The sequence below is a fragment of the Pecten maximus genome, unplaced genomic scaffold (genome assembly GCF_902652985.1).
Source record: "Pecten maximus unplaced genomic scaffold, xPecMax1.1, whole genome shotgun sequence".
NCBI lineage: Eukaryota > Metazoa > Mollusca > Bivalvia > Pectinida > Pectinidae > Pecten > Pecten maximus.
Genome location: NW_022979549.1, coordinates 21,418 through 46,258, shown reverse-complemented (window position 1 = coordinate 46,258; position 24,841 = coordinate 21,418). Strand labels below are relative to the sequence as shown.

The following is a 24,841-nucleotide window of genomic DNA, read 5'->3' as shown; positions in this document are numbered from 1 at the left end:
ACATCTCAATTTCAGCACCAAAAAAACGACATGGCTGCCTTATGTTCAGGGTAGTTCTACATTGTTAAAGGGTTTTAGACACACCAGGTATTTTTCCATTTTCTAGCAGCCCAACCCCATAAATATCGGCTGGACCAGGTTTCCACCTCGCGTCGCAAAGCTGTTTATCTATTTTAGGCCAGTAGGGGGATATTGCTGCTGGCTGAAAAATTTTAATGAGCTAGGTGGTCACGTGGTCCAACGCGTCATCTGGTTCACATCTCGATGATAGCGTCTACTCGTTACATGCATTATAGAGAGAAACTACAAATAGTTTGATACTATTTTGCAATTATGGAAAGCAATGACAGTGATTTTCCTGATGTGGGCTCGATTCCCAACATACTTCCGTATCAATTTGAGCCTATCATCAACAACATAAATTCACAGGCTGTCAACGAGGAGGTTACATCATCAGCTGATTCAGACATCGATCAGGATTCTCAGGACGGAAAACTTCAAAGAGTCCCATATTATTTTGTAAGCATTTAAAGCAATAACAGTGAATGTCCTGATTTTATCATCTTACATGTTTAGATTTTCTTTCCACACCTCATGTCTGTAATTGTATAATCAAAATAGTAGACCAGCGGACAATATCATAACCTTGGTAATTTACTAATATCACATGTCCACTTTTTATTTTATTTTTATTCTAAAAACTCAAATAATGGCATATACACTATAGGTCTACTCAGAGATGTAAATATCACATGTGATATATACATCTCTGGTTTACTATACAGTGAGATAACAAAATGACCTCACTTGTGCAATCTTTTTACGGTGATTAATTTTCCTAGCCTTGTTAACCATTTTATTTTTAGCATAATTTGATAAGATTTTGTACACTTTTAAGAACATGTTTTTCCCTTTTCTGACGTAATATTAACATAAAAATATCCATTTCTTAATTTTGCAAGATAAAGATTTGATAACAAGAGGCCCATGGGCCTTAACGGTCATCTGACAAACACTTACACTTACAGCAGGGACACACACCCCAATCCAGCATTATTACCATAAATTATTTATTGCAGCCAGTTATGTTTTAGATCAAATTTGGTTTTTATCCATTTAGCTTGTCCAGGAAGAGCAGCATCATAAAGCAAAATTTTAGCCAAGTTCCCATTTTTGGGGCATGCCCCTCTGTCCCAATGGGTCAGACAAGACTCATTTATATCAATTAGGATTGCCTTTCCCCAATAATGTTTCATACTAAATATGGTTGTAATCAATTCAGGCATTAAGGAGGAATTGCATTTTTAAGAAATGTTTAACCTAAGCGCTCCTTTTGCCCCATCTTTTTTTTCCCCAGGGGTCAAACCTGTCTCATTAAAAAATATGATTGCCGTCACCTTATGTTTCACATCAAATTTGGTTGTAATCCACCAAAAGGTTAGGGAGGATTAGGATTTAACAGCAAATATTCACCAAAGTTCCCCTTTTGGGGCCCTGCCCTTCAGGCCCCAGGGGTCACACTAGCCTCGTTTATATAAAATATGACCACCCTTCCCAAAGGATGTTTCACACCATATTTCGTATTAATCCACCCAAGGGTTAGAGAGAAGTAGGATTTATAGCAAAAATTCACCAAAGTTCCCCTTTTTGGGCCCCGCCCCTCTGGCCCTAGGGGTCAAACCAGCCTCATTTATATAAAATATGATTGTCCTCTTCCAAAGATGTTTCACACCAAATTTGGTAATAATTCACTATAGGTGTTAGGAGGAGTAGGATTTTATAGCAAAATTTCATCAAAGTTCCCCTTTTGGGGCCCCGCCCCTCTGGCCCCAGGGGCCACACCAGCCTCATTTATATAAAATATGACCACCCTCCCCCAATGATGTTTCACAACATATCTGGTTGAAATCTACTAAAGGGTTAAGGAGGAGTAGGATTTTATAGCAAAATTTCATCAAAGTTCCCCATTTGGGGCCCCACCCCTCAGGCCCCAGGGGTCACACTAGCCTCATTTATATAAAATATGACCGCCCTCCCCAAATGATGTTTCACAACATATCTGGTTGAAATCCACTAAAGGGTTAAGGAGGAGTAGGATTTTATAGCAATATTCACCTAAGTTCCCTTTTTGGGGCCCCGCCCTTCTGGCCCCAGGGGTCAGACCAGCCTCATTTATATAAAATATGATTGCCCTCCCCCAATGATGCTTCAAACCAAATTTGGAAGTAATCCACCCAAGCGTTAAGGAGGAGTAGCGTTTTGAAAGAAAAAGTTTACGGACGGCGCACGGCGGACGGCGGACGACGACGGACGAAGCACGATGACTATAGGTCATCCTGACCCTTTGGGTCAGATGACCTAAAAATGCAGTAGTTTGATTTTTATCTGAGACGATACATGTATTTTGTGTACATTGAACTTTGAGGATTTCCTTTGTACACATTAGATCAAGAATTTTTAAATATTGGTTGAAATTAAAGCATCCAGATAATTTTTTACTCAAAGCATGATATGATGACATGTTGGAAACTAAAGATCCTTGGATTCTTTATTTAAATCAGTAACTTTGAACTGTCAGTCTTGGGTAAATGTTTAAAGAAATCAGTTACTGTTCTGTTCAATTTTATAGTAATGTACTCAAACAACAATTTCCTTAAAGAATATTTATGAAGGTTATGAAGGAAATGTATTTGATGTGGTGAAAATGTTACGCAGACATTCGTATTGATTGATTAAAACATATCATTTTAAATACTATAGTATCTTTAAACGTATTCAGTTACTCAAAGTAGAAAATATAAAAGAACTTAACAATTTAGGAAAATATTTATCACTAGCAAATAAACTAAAGGAAAGATTTTTTATAAGACTTTAATTAGAATATATTCATTTTTAAAGATTATTTCTCTGTTTCCCTGTAACAAATCTGACTAATTAGCTTATTGAATTATAAATCATGTAAGCGTGGATGCCTTTGTCCATTAATGTTATATACTATTTTATCCAATGAGTTGTAAAACTTATGGAATAAAGTTGAATTTAATACAGTTGTTTAATGAATAACGGGATCATCACTGGAGTACATGTAACCAATTCACTGTTGTAACCCAATATATTAATGTAAAGTACTCCCACATCACAAAACCTTTGGTAGATAGTGTGTAAATAGTGATTTAATGCGACACACATTTGGTGTTATTAACGTTAGTTATACTATCATATCGGCAGCAGTGAACCTGTGACGTAGGAGGCTGACCGACCTCGTTATCAGAATGAAATTTTGCATATAGGTCAGTTGTCCAGATGGGCCATTGCTGTGCCCTGTATCTCAGCGTGTATATACACAAACCCAGGAGTGTGAGAGTAATATGACTGGTTTTCATAAAACCAACCTATAGACAACTTTAACCTTTTTGTGTCTAAAACCCTTTAATGGACACGTCATGATGTTGAGTTGATGAAATGTCTTGATATTAGGTTGATGCATGTTCAGGGAAGATGACTTCACTTAATGTTCAGTGTATAAGGTCTTATAGAGGGAAGGTGACTTCACTTAATGTTCAGTGTATAATGTCTTATTGAGGGAAGGTGACTTCACTTAATGTTCAGTATATAAGGTCTTATAAATGGAAGGTGACTTCACTTAATGTTCAGTGTATAATGTCTTATAGAGGGGAGGTCTTCACTTAATGTTCAGTGTATAATGTCTTATAGAGGGGAGGTGACTTCACTTAATGTTCAGTGTATAATGTCTTATAGAGGGGAGGTGACTTCACTTAATGTTCAGTGTATAATGTCTTATAGAGGGGAGGTGACTTCACTAATGTTCAGTGTATAATGTCTTATAGAGGGGAGGTGACTTCACTAATGTTCAGTGTATAATGTCTTATACAGGGGAGGTGACTTCACTAATGTTCAGTGTATAATGTCTTATACAGGGGAGGTGACTTCACTAATGTTCAGTGTATAATGTCTTATACAGGGGAGGTGACTTCACTAATGTTCAGTGTATAATGTCTTATACAGGGGAGGTGACTTCACTAATGTTCAGTGTATAATGTCTTATACAGGGGAGGTGACTTCACTAATGTTCAGTGTATAATGTCTTATACAGGGGAGGTGACTTCACTAATGTTCAGTGTATAATGTCTTATACAGGGGAGGTGACTTCACTAATGTTCAGTGTATTACTTATATGCATGCACTTGTACTGTCACAGTGGTTCAATGATATGCTATATATTTATAGCCATATATCACATTCATAACGGAGGTTTGTTGAAATCATGTACGTTATTTTTTAGGCAAACACCAAAAGAAAAATGACAAATATTTCAAAGTCCATAAAAAGTAGTGAAACCTTTCCTGATGTTAAACGCCTGTTTGTTGTCCGCGGGAAAGGTGTTCATGAAAATCACTTAGTTGGAAAGGTATGTATACAGAAATATTCAAGAATACATTTATGAGAGAGGTGCTGGAATTGAACCAATTAGTTTCACTGTTACACTGCATATCAAAAAAAAAAAATGTGATAATTTTGGCCAGTGGAATTTTGAGAATTGAAGTTTGCTATTCCATTTTCTAGAAAAAGGTGCCAGAAGGGCATTTCTCAATCTTCACATATAGGTTCCATTGGCTCTTTTTCAACATATCATTAAGAGGAAAAAAAGAAAGAAGGAAAATTTCGAAAAATATCAGTCTGACATAGAAGCAATAAAGATAATTCAATAGTGGGTGTCCTCTGTGATATCTTGTACAATGTATACATTGAATATTTTATCAAGGTTTCTGGTGTCAACAAGAGAACTTCAAAAGAGATTATCAAAGAAATACATTCAATGGTCTCGAATGGTGAGGTCCAGGTGCGGAAAATCAAAAAGGAGATTGCTAATTATGTTGAAAATATGCCAGTATCAAGGAAGCCATCACTATTAAACAGACAGTATTACCCGTCTTCCAAAACGGTATACAATCATGTCCAAACAGCTTTGGCAAACAGCAGGTACTTCATTTACAATCAGACTATTATATAAATATACAGAACAGTTAATGCACTATAGTAGCGCAATCATATTTATACAGCTATCACTTTCACCTAAATTGTTGATATTAATCTTGTTCTTTTTCCATATGTCACACTTCGTTTCCGTGCAATAACTGCATTAAATGATAACAGATTTCATTAAACTAATGATAACAAGATAAATGCCCTAAGCCAAGGCAATTGCCATGCAATGATGCATTAACTCCCACAAATATTGTCCGATTATCGTCATCAAACATGGCAACAGAGTTATGGTCCCTTGATTTAAGAAAACCTTCATTTAGTACAGCTAGGTTACAAAAAAACATTTCTCCTGCATGTTTATACTGCTTGTAAAATGAAAATAATCTGCTTTAGAAATATTTTGTAAGAGAGTGAGTGAACCTTTCTGAAACTATATTTATGAAATAGTTATGCATTATGGATTTTTGTTTTATAGATACTCAGATGAAGAACAAGTTAATGTGAAAATTCATCTACAAAATCTATCTAAGACTAATCCAGGGCTGAAATACTACTTCAGAGCACATAGGTAACTTAACATGATTTCTATTATCGTTTTTTCCATGAATTTCCCCCTTGCTCTACACAAACCACCAGTGACATTAAAGGTACATAAGTATATTTTTTCAATTAGACTATCAAACCAGATACCTTAGTTACATATTTTATAATAAGTAGACAAACAGTTATTGTTACATGATCTGTTATATGAATAATGGTTATTATGGCAGCTTTAAAACACATTTATGTGAATTTAGTACCTTTCAGGCATTAGAGATTCACTTCAGTGTAGAATTATGTTGGATTATTATAGACTATCTGGCTGTACTTATATAGTAATGTTTCTTTTGATGTTTTTAGTGACAAAGAGAAATTTCTACTAGTACTGCAGACAGAGTGGCAGAGTAAACTTCTAACAAGATTTGACAGGACATTACTAATGGACAGTACCTTCAATACTAGTAAATATGCACTTCCTTTGTTTGAGGTGGTGACATTTACCAATGTGGGGTACTCACCCATTGGCACTTTCATTACCGAAGATAAGTTGGAAATTAGTGTTGCTGATGGATTAACAGTGCTCAAATCTTGGCACCCAAATTGGAGTCCAGCTGCTGTGGTGACCGACTGTGATAAAGCACAGAGCAACGCATTACAGAAAGTATTTCCAGGTAACACAATTTAAAGATAAAACCATTGTTCTTTTCTAAAAAATTTAAATGTTTCTTAAGCATACTATGAAAAAAAATATTACATAATCTCACTTTCTATTCTGTTACTAGATATGACTTGGGTCGTTCCAATATAACCATATCTAAGAATGTTATTATGTTGAATTTAGCATTGGTATAACTGAAGAGTTCAGTTAGAAAAGTACCATATGCTAAAAAATATTATGATATTCTACAAAAAAAAAAAAAGTACCAGGTAATGAGAATTCTACGGAAGTCGAATAGGACCAATGAAAAAAAATAAACTTAGTTGGTATCATTAAAAAATGAATAAAAAATCTGGTATATACGAGTTTCTTTCTCATATATACGAGTTTATTTCTTGTAATAAAGAGATTATTTCTCGTATATACGAGTTTCTTTCTCGTATATACGAGTTTATTTCTCGTAATAACGAGATTATTTCTCGTATATACGAGTTTCTTGAGTACAATTAATTTTGGTTGTATAGGATATTAATTTAAATTTCAGTGAATCTGTTGGTAAGTTTTTTTTTAGTTTTTTTGGGATAAACGGTGTCTGGAATTTTTGTTGAAAGTCCTCTAGCTGTAGCCATTACTAAACCTACCTGACATGCCTTCTTTGTTTCTTTTAAAGCCAATTTTCACTGGATTTTTTCCCCATGGCTTATATAATAGCTGTGATGTGAATACACCACATTTTAATGTTGTTTGTGTTTGTGCACATTTCATAGCTTTTGTCACATCCTACTAAAATACTACTTGGAGTGCATGACATGATTTATTATGATAACCGATTGAAATTTTGTAGGATATTTTGGTGTGAGTAAACTGCGTTCTAATATTGTTTGTGTATGTGCTCACTTCATATCCTGCCTTAAACCTTCCTGCTAAAAATAATTAATTATCTGACATATATACATTGATTATAGCAAGTACTATTGTGGGTTGTTGGTGTAAGTAAACTCCATTTTTATGTTGTTTGTGTATGTGGTCACTTCATATCATTCCTTGCAGCATCCTGCTAAAGAAATGCTACTTGAAATACCTGTGATATACATGCATTTCTTTGTATTGTTTTTGCACCAACTGCTAAAAAGACTTCTTCTTCTTCTTCTTCTTCTTCTTCTTCTTCTTCTTCTTTTTTCCATGTTGATAGAACATATTTTTAATCAAAATAACTTCCTAATGGGTTAAAGTTACAAATACAATTTAAAAAAAAAAAAAAAAATTCATACGGGGATATATCAATGCAGTACATGTATGTCGTTCCAATGTCAATGTCTTTAGTTTTGCCATTAACGTTGTATGCCATTATGAATACTTCCTTTGATCTTTTGAAGTTAAGTGCTACCATTTTTTTTTTTTAAATGAATGACCTTGACCTTCATTCAAGGTCACAGTGGTCAAATAGGTTAAAACATTTCAAGAGCATCTTCTTTTTAACCAACAGGCTCAGAGACCTAATATTGGATCCATAGAAAGCTTGGATGTAAGGCTACAAAGTTATGTATTTCTTCTCATTTTTATTACAGACTCCTCACAGTACTTGTGTAAGTTCCATGTAGAGCAAGCCTGGAAAAGATGGTTTTCCAGACGTGACAATGGCTTGGTTGATGAAATGGATGATGCTCTGCATCTGTAAGTAATAGTATTTGCTGTTATGACCTGTGTACAACACATCAGCTGCAAGTTCATGGAGTCACCACAGAAACATGTCATTCCTATCTTTTTACTTTTCCATCTTCATTTTCTGATTTTTTTTTAAGTTACAAGTCTGATGTTGACCATCTTGATACTGGTTTGAATGAAAAATTGTCTTTGAATTTCAGTGTCATTACCTGTCTATCGAAATTATTCAAATGAAATTCCAACCAGGGATGCAGCTATAAGGATGATGTTTTAAATGCTTTTTTTTGTTTTTCTTTTTTTGACAATGACTATTTTTGTGCTTGAAAGTCAAATCAGATTTACATGATATATTCAAGGTCACTTCCCACATATTGCAATGCTATTATTATCTTGATAAGTTTAAGGTGCATTGCTTGCTCTGTCACTCAAGAGGAACTCCAAGACAACATTGCAGCTTTAAAGTCAAGGACATTCTGGAAGGAAAATCCTCATCTCCAGAATTATTTGAATAACACTTGGCTGAACAATACAGATGTAAGTATGTCTGGCATAACTTAGGTAGCAGTGTACTGTAAAATGTGCAATTATAAAAAGCATAGCTTATTAACCCTGCATGTTACCTATAAAAAAAGTATATATATTTGTAATATATACAACCTTTCAATACAGCTCTGAAGGATAAGTAGTCTTGTTTTGACATATGTTCATCATTAATTAAATTTTCTGCCAATTATTACCTTGTACGCCAGCTATGTTTTTCAGCTATTGGCAAACTAAATTTCCAGTGTAAACACACTTACAGAAAATCTGGAAATTGATAATCCCAGATCGTTTTTATATGTTTTCATTTATTTGAATGTGATGCATAATGAATATACCTATTATAGCATATATTATCTTTTCATTTGTTTTGCATATCATAATACAGGAATATAGAAAAAAAAAATCACCTATGGTAAGGCTGTTCTACTGTATATGTCAAGAAAAATTAACACAGCCAGTCAAATAGGACATATCTTTTTGAATATACATGTACACTGTCTTTTTTTTCATCAGAGATGGGTTAGAGCTTTCCGACCTCTGGAGGAGAATATTGTTGTCACAACATCTAATGGCGTGGAAGTTCATCACAGAATATTGAAAACTCTGCTAAAGGAACATAGTTGCAGGACTGCCCAAAGCTTGGTGGATGTCATTGTAACAAAATACTTTCAACAGTGCCTTGAAAGGTAATGATATTAAATAAATTACAATTATTTTCTGTAATATAGAGCTTCTTCCATCATAAACTGACAATATCTTTTCATACATGTATACAATGGAAATTAATACACTAGATAGATATGATGTATTATCTTTCTTGACATGGCTTTCCCGCAACTGTATTTGCAAAAGTTAATCTCCCCCTTCATATTTCTTACTAATTTGAAAATAAATGTCCTATGTTTTTAGCCCACCATCATCAGATGGTGGGCTGTTCAAATCGCCCTGCGTCCGTGGTCCGTCGTCCGTCCGTCCGTCCGTCCGTCCGTCCCTCCGTCCCTCCGTCCGTAAACAATTCTTGTTATCGCTATTTCTCTGAAAGTACTGAAGGGATCTTTATCAAATTTCATATGTAGGTTCCCCTTGGTGCCTAGTTATGCATATTGCATTTTGAGACCAATCGGAAAACAAAATGGCCGACAGGCAGCCATCTTGGATTTTGACAATTGAAGTTTGTTATCGCTATTTCTGAGAAAGTACTGAAGGGATCTTTCTCAAATTTCATATGAAGGTTCCCCTTGATGCCTAGTTATGCATATTGCGTTTTGAGACCAATCGGATAACAACATGGCCGACAGGCAGCCATCTTGGATTTTGACAATTTAAGTTTGTTATCGCTATTTCTGAGAAAGTACTGAAGGGATCTTTCTCAAATTTCATATGTAGGTTCCCCTTGGTGCCTAGTTATGCATATTGCGATTTGAGACCAATCGGAAAACAACATGGCCGACAGGCAGCCATCTTGGATTTTGACAATTGAAGTTTGTTATCACTATTTCTGAGAAAGTACTGAATGGATCTTTCTGAAATTTCATATGTAGGTTTCCCTTGGTGCCTAGTTATGCATATTGCGTTTTGAGACCAATCCGAAAACAACATGGCCGACAGGCAGCCATCTTGGATTTTGACAATTGAAGTTTGTTATCGCTATTTCTGAGAAAGAACTGAATGGATCTTTCTGAAATTTCATAAGTAGGTTTCCCTTGATGCCTAGTTATGCATATTGCATTTTGAGACCAATCCGAAAACAACATGGCTGACAGGCAGCCATCTTGGATTTTGACAATTGAAGTTTGTTATCGCTATTTCTGAGAATGTACTGAATGGATCTTTCTCAAATTGCATATGTAAGTTTCCCTTGGTGCCTAGTTATGCATATTGTGTTTTGAGACCAATCTGAAAACAACATGGCCGACAGGCAGCCATCTTGGATTTTGACAATTGAAGTTTGTTATCACTATTTCTGAGAAAGTACTGAATGGATCGTTCTGAAATTTCATATGTAGGTTCCCCTTGGTGCCTAGTTATGCATATTGCATTTTGAGACCAATCGGAAAACAAAATGGCCGACAGGCAGCCATCTTGGATTTTGACAATTGAAGTTTGTTATCGCTATTTCTGAGAAAGTACTGAAGGGATCTTTCTCAAATTTCATATGAAGGTTCCCCTTGGTGCCTAGTTATGCATATTGCGTTTTGAGACCAATCGGAAAACAACATGGCCGACAGGCAGCCATCTTGGATTTTGACAATTTAAGTTTGTTATCGCTATTTCTGAGAAAGTACTGAAGGGATCTTTCTCAAATTTCATATGTAGGTTCCCCTTGGTGCCTAGTTATGCATATTGTGATTTGAGACCAATCGGAAAACAACATGGCCGACAGGCAGCCATCTTGGATTTTGACAATTAAAGTTTGTTATCACTATTTCTGAGAAAGAACTGAATGGATCTTTCTGAAATTTCATATGTAGGTTTCCCTTGGTGCCTAGTTATGCATATTGCGTTTTGAGACCAATCCGAAAACAACATGGCCGACAGGCAGCCATCTTGGATTTTGACAATTGAAGTTTGTTATCGCTATTTCTGAGAAAGAACTGAATGGATCTTTCTGAAATTTCATAAGTAGGTTTCCCTTGATGCTTAGTTATGCATATTGCATTTTGAGACCAATCCGAAAACAACATGGCCGACAGGCAGCCATCTTGGATTTTGACAATTGAAGTTTGTTATCGCTATTTCTGGAAGTACTGAATGGATCTTTCTCAAATTGCATATGTAAGTTTCCCTTGGTGCCTAGTTATGCAATATTGCATTTTGAGACCAATCTGAAAACAACATGGCCTGACAGGCAGCCATCTTGGATTTTGACAATTGAAGTTTGTTATCACTATTTCTGAGAAAGTACTGAATGGATCGTTCTGAAATTTCATATGTCAGTTTCCCTTGGTGCCTAGTTATGCATATTGCGTTTTGAGACCAATCCGAAAACAACATGGCCGACAGGCAGCCATCTTGGATTTTGACAATTGAAGTTTGTTATCGGCTATTTCTGAGAAAGTACTGAAGGGATCTTTCTCAAATTTCATATGGAGGTTCCTCTTGGTCCCTAGTTATGCATATTGCGTTTTGAGACCAATCAGATACCAACATGGCCGACAGGCAGCCATCTTGGATTTTGACAATTGAAGTTTGTTATCGCTATTTCTGAGAAAGTGCTGAAGGGATCTTTCTCAAATTTCATATGTAGGTTCCCCTTGGTGCCTAGTTATGCATATTGCGATTTGAGACCAATCAGAAAACAACATGGCCGACAGGCAGCCATCTTGGATTTTGACAATTGAAGTTTGTTATCACTATTTCTGAGAAAGTACTGAATGGATCTTTCTGAAATTTTATATGTTGGTTTCCCTTGGTGCCTAGTTATGCATATTGCGTTTTGAGACCAATCCAAAAACAACATGGCCGACAGGCAGCCATCTTGGATTTTGACAATTGAAGTTTGTTATCGCTATTTCTGAGAATGTACTGAAGGGATCTTTCTCAAATTGCATATGTAAGTTTCCCTTGGTGCCTAGTTATGCATATTGCGATTTGAGACCAATCTGAAAACAACATGGCCGACAGGCAGCCATCTTGGATTTTGACAATTGAAGTTTGTTATCACTATTTCTGAGAAAGTACTGAATGGATCTTTCTGAAATTTCATATGTAGGTTTCCCTTGGTGCCTAGTTATGCATATTGCGTTTTGAGACCAATCCGAAAACAACATGGCCGACAGGCAGCCATCTTGGATTTTGACAATTGAAGATTGTTATCGCTATTTCTGAGAAAGTACTGAATGGATCTTTCTCAAATTTCATATCGAGGTTCCCCTTGGTGCCTCGTTATGCTAATTGCATTTTGAGATCAATTGGAAAACAATATGGCCAACAGACCGCCATCTTGGATTTTGACAATTGAAGTTTGTTATCTCTATTTCTCAAAGTACTGAATGGATCTTTCTCAAATTTCATATGTAGGTTCCCCTTGGTCCATTGTATTGCATTTTTGGACCAGTCTGTCCTGAAAACAACCTGGCAAACAAACAGCCATTATCGTTAAATCTCAAATTTCTTATATAGCTAGGATTCCCTTGTTTGAAAAGTACTGGAGGGATGTCTCAATTTGCACAGATTAGTAAAATGAAGGGAAAAGTAGAGAAAAGATCAATCTGACATGGAACCTATGAAGATCATTCAATGGTGGGCGCCAAGATCCCTCTGGGATCTCTTGTTTTTGTTTAAGATTATGTCATCAAATAAATCTGATATTGTATTTGCTAGGCGAGGCTTTTGATTAAGCATAATCAGAAGTATGCATAATCAGAAGCCTTGGCTAGCGAAGATAATCTCATCCTTGCATTTTGCTGTACTTTTTTCTTGTTGTTTTGACTGCAACTCTTCAATCTAAAAATGTGATCTCTTGATACAAAATGATGAAAACATTTCGTTTTGGCATATGTTTTGTTGTACATTTGTATTTTGTTTCATTCGTTGTATTTGCATTGGCCAAATGTTCATTGCCAAAAAACAAAAAGTATAATAGCCTAATTCTTAATCAAGACAACATAAAAACAATTGCAGTGTTTAATCTGTGACATTCCTGGCTTATTTAATCTTTTCATACATGTCAGTTATAAGAGGAGATCTAGCTGTGCTCTATTTTGGTAGCTTATGAAATTGCCAGTGAAAATTATGACTGCAGGCTGTTTCTTTATTTGAGAAAAATTATGAAAGTTTAATTTTGAACATATGCAATTGTTAAAATGTTTAATATAATTTGTTTGTAATTTCAGTTACATTGAACGAAATGTCCAGCCAAAATCTACATCGAAATTGTATCAGCATGCAGTTCCAAGGTTTATTCATGGAAAACCAAAAGTATTTGTAGAACATTGTATTGCAAGGGTACCAGATGCTATGCTGTATAGCAAGGAGGAGGTGATCAAAGTTGACAACATGACTTACAATATAACCTCTCAATCAGATCCCAGCAGTACTTATAACTTGAGACTGAATATTCCATCTTGTAACTGTCCTGACTTCCAGTTACATTATATGCCTTGCAAGCATTTCATATGTGTCATAATTCTGTATGATGGCTGGAAAGATGTTCCTGGTACATATGCTGTATCAAGGTATTACACAATAAATGAAGAATTTCTGAAGTGGATAAATCTCACAATGACTGATGATAATATATCTGAGAAATCTGAGCCAGAGTTGGTTCCAGTGAGTGAAAGTTCTTTAATCGAAAATAAAGAATGTTTCACTTTCAGTTCTACTCCTGATAACAAGCAGCCAGGATTTGTAACTCAACTTGCAAAGGCCAATGTTGAAATGAACAACATCAGAAATTATATCAACAACACTTGCAATGCTGATGCAGTGAAGGATGCTTCTGAAATGTTACATCAGTGCTTTCAGACATTGGTTACAGATCACGGCAATGTTTCGGCTTTCAAAATGTCAGCTTTTTGTGAGAGACATAAAACTCTGAAAGTACCAAAGACGTTTCTGAAGAAGAAAAGGCTAACAAATCAAAAGCAAAAAAGCTATCTCAAAGGTAAAGAAAAAGATTAAAAAAATTCAGCAGTTCCATCATGGAAAATATATATGTTACCTACCTGACTGTCATTTTAACCGATTTTATCTATTCAAGCTTTCTTTGTCTTCTTTTCACTTCTGTCCTTTGATTAAATTTTTTGGTCATTTTGATATTAGATGCCTTTATATTTCTGAGGGCATACTGATCCTTGACTTTTTTTTTATAAAAGTGTGTTAATATCATTTCCTTTCTATCAACAGAATATCTAAAGAAAAGTTTCAGAAAGAAAAAGCGTCACCAAAGGAAGGTAATACAGTATCTGGGAATAATAGAATCGTTCACCCCTTTTGGAGTGTGATTGGGGGATCTCAACCTGGTGGGCGGAGGGGAGGGGTGTGTTAAATTCCAAACAAATTTACAACTTGATAACGATATTGAAGAACTGAACATAAAAATCATGCTGCCAAGTTGGTGACCATAGGTAAATTCGTTTTCTTATTGATTGGCATACATGCATCTATAATTATTGTATAGTTTCCAGAGATTTGATATATATCTATTACATTTTTTCACAGTATGGTATATGTATGCAAATAGTATGGTACCGAACAGTATTAAATTTTATATAAGATTATGATAATATTTCCTTTTCATAGAGACCAGAAGCAGATAACGTAGTGGAGCAGTCAGAGAACCAGGAAAGCCAAAACAGGTGCAATATCACAAAGGAGAAGGAATTAAATCTGGTAAGTTATTACTTTATTACAGCTGGTAAGCTTTTCACATTGACATGTCAAAAAATCAGTGAAAACGTTAAGTCAACACTGCATTCTTTAAAAGTTTAAATACTTGTGGCAATAAGATGGCATTAAGGAAAGAAATAACCCAAATTCTTATATATATATATATATATATATGTTAAATGTCAAAGGAGTAAATAGATCGGTATCTATTTTGATATGGCGTACTTTATTCCATTGAAAGGAACCGGAAGCAGATAACGTAGAGGAGCAGTCAGAGAACCAGGAAAGCCAAAACAGGTGCAATATCACAAAGGAGAAGGAATTAAATCTGGTAAGTTATTACTTTATTACAGCTGGTAAGCTTTTCACATTGACATGTCAAAAAATCAGTGAAAACGTTAAGTCAACACTGCATTCTTTAAAAGTTTAAATACTTGTTGCAATAAGATGGCATTATGGAAAGAAATAACCCAAATTTTGGACATTGTGTTTGTTTTCAGGATCCTGTCATTCCTGATGTCGATGAGGTATGGGATAACCATCATAATTCCAAATCATTGATGGCTGTTGTAGGGCAGTTCAAGCTCTATGGATATTCATTTGGTTCTTTGAAACAAGATGAAGAGGTGTCAGATGAGGTGATTTCATCTTATTTTTGTCGGATATTTACAGTTGACATTAAGATATTGATATAACTTGTTTTGCAACTGTTGTAAAATGAATAAAATTCACATTTAAAAGAAAATTTCGCTACTTAACAGTAAAATTGATAATCCCTCTTCAGGGTAACAGGGCAATTTGTGTTTTCAATTATTTGATAACATTAAAATGTTTTTCTCTGCATGGTCATGTAGCATAATGCTGTTGTAGGAAACATATAAGGATCTTGAGTATTAACTTTTACTATATCGTGTAAATATGTTTTCTTATTTCTGCTTACATCTCTGAAGGTGATAGATGCATATATGCAATTGTTAACAGACCATAATACAAATACAACATTCATCAACTGTGTTGTAATGGGGAAGCTTTTACAAAAACCCAACTGTTGCTCTCTGATGACAAAGGTAATTCTATATAGTCAAATGTATTCAGCAATGATAGAAATAAAGATTTATCAAATATACTAATGGTTCCAGCTGTGTCTTAAGTCCTTTTCCTTTTCATATTTCACATATAGTATCTGTATCATTAAAAAATTGTATTATAGAAAGTAGATTACATTTCATTTAATCAATGTTTGATATGCAGAGATAAATGGTGGTATGTAATTTTCTTGTTTAAGATGGATAAGTTACATGACGTAATGTAAAACTGTTGTTTCTCTTTTTTTTCATTATAGACTACCTTTGAGCATTTTGACAAAATCTTGTGTCCTTTCAACCACTTTGGACACTGGGAGTTGGTCATTATCTATCCAAAAGATCGACAGATAATGTATGTAAATTCAATGGGTGAACCCCATAGTAGACAGCAAAACATTCTTGTGTCCTGGAAAACATTTATCAATAGACGTTTTGCCAGTGGCCTGGAACAGTATGGACCATCAAAATGGACACTGAAACTAGCTGGAGCCCACCCTAAACAAAACGATTCCGTCAGCTGTGGAGTGTTTGTTATGAAGGTAATAGTATTATCAGGAATATCATTCTACCATGTTTGGCCTAAGAAATAAATTAGTAAGTCATGCAATTTATGTAAGGTACTTCTTGCCTTAGCTCACTTTTCTCCTTTTGGTATTAGTTCCGCGATAGATATTTTCATACATCTCATAGCAAGGACGTAAAAAATGTAATGCCAATAATGCAACCATCACTCTCAGATTACATATAGATAAACATAATTTTTTCTGTTAATTTTTGTTTTGTAAAATTCAATTTTCTCCTATTTATCAACTAATCAAAAATTTTCATATGAAATGTGATGATTTTCAAACATGTTTTATGTGGATGGTAATTTTAAAATGTTATTGAGAGACTGAAATCATTTTCTCATGTGAACAGTTTTAGACTTAGAAGACTTGAATTTTCAAAGACTCCTATTTTTGAAGTTTGCAGAATTACTGGTGCAAGATAAAGATCTTGTTTTTAAAGCAAGACCAAGGGACATTGACAACATGAGAAGAGAAATTGCATCTATATTGCTTGCAAGTTGTGGTATGTACTGAAAATTTAGTTTTTAGTAGATTCTCCTTGTTATCAAATAATTCAGTAGAGAAAGATCAACGTAAGATAGAACCTATAAAGATCACTCAATGGTGGGCGCCAAGATCACTCTTCGATCTCTTGTTTATATTGATATAGAAGACATTCATTGTTTATTCTTGAAATGTTCTAAAAAGTTTAAATAATCATAGAAATAGATGAATGATACCAAAACATTTTTATTTGATACTTGTCATTTACATTGCAAGGTCTGAATAAGGAGAGATGCAACAAATAATTTTACATGAATCTTTTTTTCAAAGTTTCTAATTCTGATAATGATACATGTACATTTAAAAGCTGTTTCATTTATGTGATGCGAGTAACCTGACATAGGCTGAATTACTTAACAGTTTACTAGCGTGTGATGCGAGTAAATGTACACAGTCGCGAAGGAGATGACTGCACACTTACAAAACCCATTTACATTCCATTGTTAGCTCACCTGGTCCGAAGGACCAAGGTGAGCTTATGCCATACCGTTCCGAAGGACCAAGGTGAGCTTATGCCATACCGTGGCGTCCGTCGTCCGTCGTCCGTCCGTCCGTCGTCCGTCTGTCGTCCGTCTGTCGTCCGTCCGTCCGTCCGTCAACAATTGAATTATTTGACTTCTTCTTCATAACCGCTGATTGGAATTTCACCAAATTTGGTCAGAAGCATCCCTATGGGTAGGGGACTCAAAATTGTACAAATGATGGGGCTGATCCCCTGGGGGCCTCTGGGGCGGGGCCAAAAGGGGTCAATTTAGCTATTTTGATATAAACGACTTCTTCTCTGAAACCGAGCAATGGATATCGCTCATATTTGCTTGGTAGCATCACTATGTGGTGGGGATTCAAAATTGTACAAATGATGGGGCTGACCCCCTGGGGGCCTCTGGGGCGGGGCCAAATGAGGTCAATCGGGCTATATTGATATAAACGACTTCTTCTCTGAAACCGAGCATTGGATATGGCTCATATTTGCCTGGTAGCATCACTATGTGGTGGGGATTCAAAATTGTACAAATGATGGGGCTGACCCCCCAGGGGCCTGAGGGGCAGGGCCAAATGTGGTCAATTGGGCTCTATTGATATAAACGACTTCTTCTCTGAAACTGAGCAATGGATATCGCTCATATTTGCCTGGTAGCATCACCATTGAGTGGGAACTCAAAATTGTATAAGTGGTGGGGCTGACACCCCGGGGCGCTGAGGGGCGGGGCCAAACAGGGTCAATTTGGCTAAATTGATATAAACAACTTCTCCTCTGAAACTAAGCAATGGATATCTCACATATTTGACTGGTAATATCCCCTTGGGGTAGGGATTCAAAATTGTACAAATGATAGGGCTGACCCCCCTGAGGGCTGAGGGGCGGGCCAGAAGGGGTCAATTTGCCTAAATTGATATAAACAACTTCTTCTCTGAAACTAAGCAATGGATTAATATATATCGTTCATATTCGCCTGGTAGCATCCCCTTGAGGTAGAGATTCAAAATTGTACAATTGGTGGGGCTGACCCCCGGGGGGCCAAAAGGGATCAATTTGGCTAAATTGACATTTTTAGAATTACAATAAAAACAATGTTCATGTAACTATATGAAATGCCTATGATATACTGACATAGCAATACCAGTGGCAAATATACTTAAGCATAGTTCTTGTTTCATATATCATGAAACCAGGTGAGCGATACAGGCCCTCTGGGCCTCTTGTATAGTTTTATATACCTTTCAAAAGAGGCTATCATTGCGACAGTTGAACATCTACACAATTTTGTTTTTTCCTGATTAAACAGTTTTACTATATAGCTCTTGTAGTATAGTCAATTCATGATTTGACCTAAGACTAATTTCAACAGGATTTCTTTTTGATTTTTCCTATAGATTTTCATATCTATGTGGTAGAAAAATTCCACCGAAAATCTAAATTTGAGGAAATGATTTTATTCACCAAAATTGGCCAAATTTGAAGCCCAATATAATACTCTTGAGTGACATTGGAAAAGAGATTTTGTATGCAACACAAATGATCAAAGATAGGTTTTAATTTGCTATGCTATTGTGAATCACGTGTTAACCCTGAAATGTCAATGGGTTTGCATGTGTATTGTCACAGTCTTCAATATGTTGGGAACAATTACCCGTATCACATGAGAGTAACCCGTCATGTGATTTTTACAATGTCAGGTTACTCGCATCACATGAGTTACTTGATGGCTGATATCGGCCATCATTGTTTCAAGAGATTGTGGAAATAGCTCACTTTACTTTTATGTTTTAATTTCCAGGAAATGTTACAAATTACTGCAGAAAGTGTTCTCAGGTTTACAAAGTCAATGAGGGCTGGGTATGTATGGATATATTTCTGCATATTCTGGCCATGTAGAATTACTGAATATGATTTTTTTTTTTCACTGACATTTGGTTTGATCTGATACATGAACTTCTGGCCTGGAGAACGTTTCAAGAAAGATAAAACTCACAAAATTGTGTAAAGATGCTATTTAAAGTTACCAAAGGATTAAATGTATCCATGCTGAAAATGATACTGGAGATGAGTAACAATATTACCAAACACTTCGGTTGATCTGGAGATATTTTCCATTGCATGCAGTAATGGTCACAAAATTGTTTTCTTATTTTTTCCAACAACTACATTGTACAAAGAGACTTTCGTTTGGAGCTTTATTTATGGTGAGAAGCATATCAAGATATATTGCAAGTTCAAGTTTATTTTATGCAAATGAAGTGCACATTTTGATAGGATTCATGATAAAATATAGTTCATCTTGTTTATTTTAACTACAGGCATCAAGTGACTATAATTCTGTGTTTATGGTATGATGTTTACACATTTTGCTGTTGTGTATAAATTTCAGATTCAGTGCAACTCCTGCCATTGGTGGAACCACTTTTCATGCAGCAATGTTGGAAGGGGAATAGCTGATGCTAGCCACGATTCATTTTGCTTCCTCTGCAATACTTGTCAGGGATTGGACAATGCAGCAGCAGTGACTACGTACACAGAGAGATCACATCTAAAAAGAAAGTCAGTTGCAGGGGATACAGTTGTCCATGCAAAAAGGGAAAAGGAGCCATCTGAATTAAGTGGCTCAAGCAGCAGTCGTTCAACTGGTGATGACATCACAACTTCATCCATAGTTGAATCATATGTCGTATGTAAATTAACAAATTATATAAAAATTTGTGCTGGCTGCAGATCCAAATTTGCCAAACCTATCAAAAGTCCAAATGATTTTATTATCAGACACAGAGAGATGGATTCATTTTTTGATAGGCGTCTGAAATCCATGAGAAGTGTATTTCAAAACAAGTATTATCATATTGCTGCAAACTGCATAAAAGCAAGAAATACTCAGTTTGTGAAATCTTCTATTTGCATTCCTCCAAATGTCACATTATCAGCAGAACATTTAGAATTTTTCAAAACATTTGGAGTAGACTTGACGTCATTTCTGAACAGAAAATTATAAGAGTCTTTAGGGGAAAATACATGGATAAAAATTAAGTCAATGAAATTTACATTTGATCTTTACATTACAGACTTATTAGTACAGATATGTGAGTTCTATGGCTTAAATGGGTTTATTTTAGTTTGAAACCTGAGGAGATTATGATGTAGCCTGTTATCTTGTCTCTAATCTGTAAGCTTTTACTCTTTTGCTGCACCTCCTGAATGGATGTCCTGATATAATGCAATAATTCTCACATGCAACTAGTAATACATGCAATTTTGATGTGTCATGTATCCAAGATGGCCATATAATCCAGTTGGAAATATTGGATGGAAATATATACCATGGTTTGCATCTGTTGAGCACAGTATATCCCATGGTACAGCGTCCAGCATCAACTTTTTCATTTTAATAACTTCTCCTCAATAACCAAGAGACTGATGGACTTGATATTGGGCCTGCAGCATGCTGGAGTGAAGGGCTACCAGGTTTGTTCAAATGAATAAAGAGGTAATCTAAAGTTGACCTCAATCCTTTTCAAAGTTACAGTAGAGCCAGGTGAGTGATACAGGCCCATTGGGCCTCTTGTTGAATAAAGCAATATACATTTATAGTGTAGCAGAACTGGCACCCAGCTTAATAACAAGAGAATATGGTGTAGAATCTTTGGAGTAATTTTTTTGTTGAAGTAGAGAGAGATCTGGGCAGAACAATTAAATGGCCAGGTTGCACAAATGTTATAATGAGCATTTATATACATGCATAGAGATCAGAGATGATGGGTTTGAATTCCTGACTTGTATTTGCATTATTCCTCTTGCAATTCAATCATCTGATGCATTGGGTTACAAAACTGATTAGCTCTGTTGAGGATGCGTTTTTTATTCATAAACATATTTTATACAAAATATTGATATTGAGAATCCGATCTTAATAAGTCAAATAAGATGCAACTTGTTGAAGTGTTATATGATGTGTCATATGATGAACTCGATTTTCTGTTTGTAAGTAACTCTATTTCTTCAATATGTTTATAATCTTGTACACATCCAGATTGGTTACAAGATTTTATGTGTGAAGACCTCAGTTTATACAGTATTTCCGTTTATGAGATACTTTGTTTTCAGTGTTTAATTATGATTACTCTGGTAACAAGAGATGATGTACAATTTTATATTACTAAATGTTAACTCCGTGTATCAAGTAACCGTGTGTGTTATTGGTTATGACTTAGTAAATACTAATCATTTGACCCGTAACTAGAGCAGATACAGCAGATGCAGATACCTCCCTCTTACATGGTAAGGGGTTGGGGCAGCCTACTTGAAGCGCACACTTGGGTATTTACTTTTTATTCTTTTTTTTTTTAATTATCATTATTATATTTTTAGCCCACCATTTCATTAAATTTCATATGTAGGTTACCCTTGGTCTCTAGTTATGCATATTGCATTTTGAAACGATTCTGTAAACAACATGGCCGACAGGCAGCCATCTTGGATTTTGACTATTGAAGTTTGTTATCGCTATATTACAGAAGGTACTGAAGGAATCTTTCTCAAATTTTATATGTTTGATCCCCTTGTTTCCTCGTATTGCATTTTGGGATCAATCCGAAAACAACATGGCCAACAGACAGTCATTATTGCTAAATCCCAAATTTCATATATAGGTTCCTTTTTTTTGAAAAGTACCTGAGCGATGTTTATCAATTTACACAGATTAGTAAGAGGGAGGGGAAAATAGAGAAAAGCCCAATCTGATATGAAACCTATAAAAATCATTCTGGAATCTCTTGTTCCTTTTTGATGATTTATTAGTAAATTGTTTTGCAGTATTTGTTGCCACACTGTCAATAAAAAAAACTTGTATGTGATGTTTTGTAACATTTAATAAAAAAATTAGTTATTGAAGTTCATTGCATGTGGTGGATTGCGTGATGAAGATCAGGGAAAGAATTTTTGCAGGGTAAAATGAATGAATAGATATTTGTAATTGCAGACCAAATGCATGCAATATATATGTCAAAAGACACTGGATTAAAACACCATGTTAAGACAGATACTGCCCCATTTGCTGAACTGTGATGAAAGTGGATATGTATTATTTGCTTATGTTCAAATTCATAGTAAATAACTAGATTATGGGTATACCACTAGATACCAATATGCAATATTAAAATATCAAATATGTCACTGTTTGTATCTATTGTACGAGTAAATCATACGATCTGTGCTACTACATATTATATCCTTACTGAAAAGAGATAGTGTCTGTTATTGTTAAAGTTCACGTTTTAAGTTGTGATCAAAATGATGATTAGATAATTACATTGCAATAACTATTATTTGGTATGCTACTATATTATGCTATACTATATGCTCCAATATTCTATAGGATAAGTTATATGTCTTCAGGGTGAATGCAATATCATATCTTAAACCATTGAAAAAGTATTGTAAGATAAGTGCAATACTGTATAAATACATATGACACTATACAATGCTGAATGTAATAGTTCCCAGTGTATTAATTTGTGATAACATAATGTATCATTGTATAAAGTAACACGAAAACCTTACTGCTAACTGTGTAAATGGATTTTGAATGTTGAATATTATCCATGGTGTCACGGAAACATATCCGCTACAAATTCAAAATAAAAGGTTTGCAAAGGTTCATTAAACTTATTTGTTTTTTATTTTTATTTTATTTTTGATTAACATCTCATACAGAAAAAAAAAGAGCAGTGATACTATGCATAAAGTTATCTTCCCTCTATACGACCTCATACACTGAACATTAAGTGAAGTCACCTTCCCTCTATAAGACATTATACACTGAACATTAAGTGAAGTCACCTTCCCTCTATAAGACATTATACACTGAACATTAAGTGAAGTCACCTCCCCTCTATATGACCTTATATACTGAACATTAAGTGAAGTCACCTCCCCTCTATAAGACATTATACACTGAACATTAAGTGAAGTCACCTCCCCTCTATAAGACATTATACACTGAACATTAAGTGAAGTCACCTCCCCTCTATAAGACATTATACATAGAACATTAAGTGAAGTCACCTCCCCTCTATAAGACATTATACACTGAACATTAAGTGAAGTCACCTCCCCTCTATAAGACATTATACACTGAACATTAAGTGAAGTCACCTCCCCTCTATAAGACATTATACACTGAACATTAAGTGAAGTCACCTCCCCTCTATAAGACATTATACATAGAACATTAAGTGAAGTCACCTCCCCTCTACAAGACATTATACACTGAACATTAAGTGAAGTCACTTCCCCTCTATAAGACATTATACACTGAACATTAAGTGAAGTCACCTCCCCTGTATAAGACATTATACACTGAACATTAAGTGAAGTCACCTCCCCTCTATAAGACATTATACACTGAACATTAAGTGAAGTCACCTCCCCTCTATAAGACCTTATACACTGAACATTAAGTGAAGTCACCTCCCCTCTATAAGACATTATACATAGAACATTAAGTGAAGTCACCTCCCCTCTATAAGACCTTATATACTGAACATTAAGTGAAGTCACCTCCCCTCTATAAGACCTTATATACTGAACATTAAGTGAAGTCACCTCCCCTGTATAAGACCTTATATACTGAACATTAAGTGAAGTCACCTCCCCTCTATAAGACCTTATATACTGAACATTAAGTGAAGTCACCTCCCCTGTATAAGACATTATACATAGAACATTAAGTGAAGTCACCTCCCCTGTATAAGACATTATACACTGAACATTAAGTGAAGTCACCTCCCCTCTATAAGACCTTATATACTGAACATTAAGTGAAGTCACCTCCCCTCTATAAGACATTATACATAGAACATTAAGTGAAGTCACCTCCCCTCTATAAGACATTATACATAGAACATTAAGTGAAGTCACCTCCCCTCTATAAGACCTTATATACTGAACATTAAGTGAAGTCACCTTCCCTCTATAAGACATTATACACTGAACATTAAGTGAAGTCACCTTCCCTCTATATGACATTATATACTGAACATTAAGTGAAGTCACCTTCCCTCTGCAAGAACTTATACAGTGAAGTTTTCTGCCTTAATCACCTAGTTGCGATTAAGTAGTTTTAACTAATTATACTTTTTCCTTGTCAATTTTAGCCTTTCTACTTTCCTATGCAGGAATAATTTGTTTCTTCTTTGATGTCTATTGTGAAAATTTTAGAAGAAAAAAATACCGATATCTTCAAGTTCTATCATTCTTAAAAAAGATTTCTGAAATACAAGTCAAGACACATTGGTAATAGTTGTCATTCATTTCGTAGTGATAATACATTTTTCTAGATTTTTATGATGTATACAAACTAATAAAGAAAAAAAGAACAGAGGTCGTAGAGAATCAGTCCAATTTTTATTTC

The 24,841-nt window shown here is 35.2% G+C and overlaps 1 protein-coding gene across 1 annotated transcript; it reads left to right on the top strand.

Moving 5' to 3' along the window:
* Positions 1-333: 333 nt before the first annotated feature.
* LOC117318896 lies at positions 334-21,821 on the top strand. The gene is made up of 19 exons (XM_033873828.1): positions 334-519; positions 4,304-4,429; positions 4,784-5,001; positions 5,483-5,575; positions 5,908-6,218; positions 7,774-7,879; positions 8,275-8,404; positions 8,927-9,099; positions 13,249-14,018; positions 14,261-14,307; positions 14,657-14,746; positions 14,985-15,074; positions 15,244-15,381; positions 15,694-15,810; positions 16,086-16,367; positions 16,794-16,899; positions 19,220-19,278; positions 19,811-19,984; positions 20,027-21,821. The coding sequence occupies exons 1-19, from the start codon at positions 334-336 to the stop codon at positions 20,423-20,425; spliced, it is 3,615 nt and encodes a 1,204-aa protein (XP_033729719.1). The 3' UTR covers positions 20,426-21,821.
* The last annotated feature ends 3,020 nt before the right edge of the window (positions 21,822-24,841 follow it).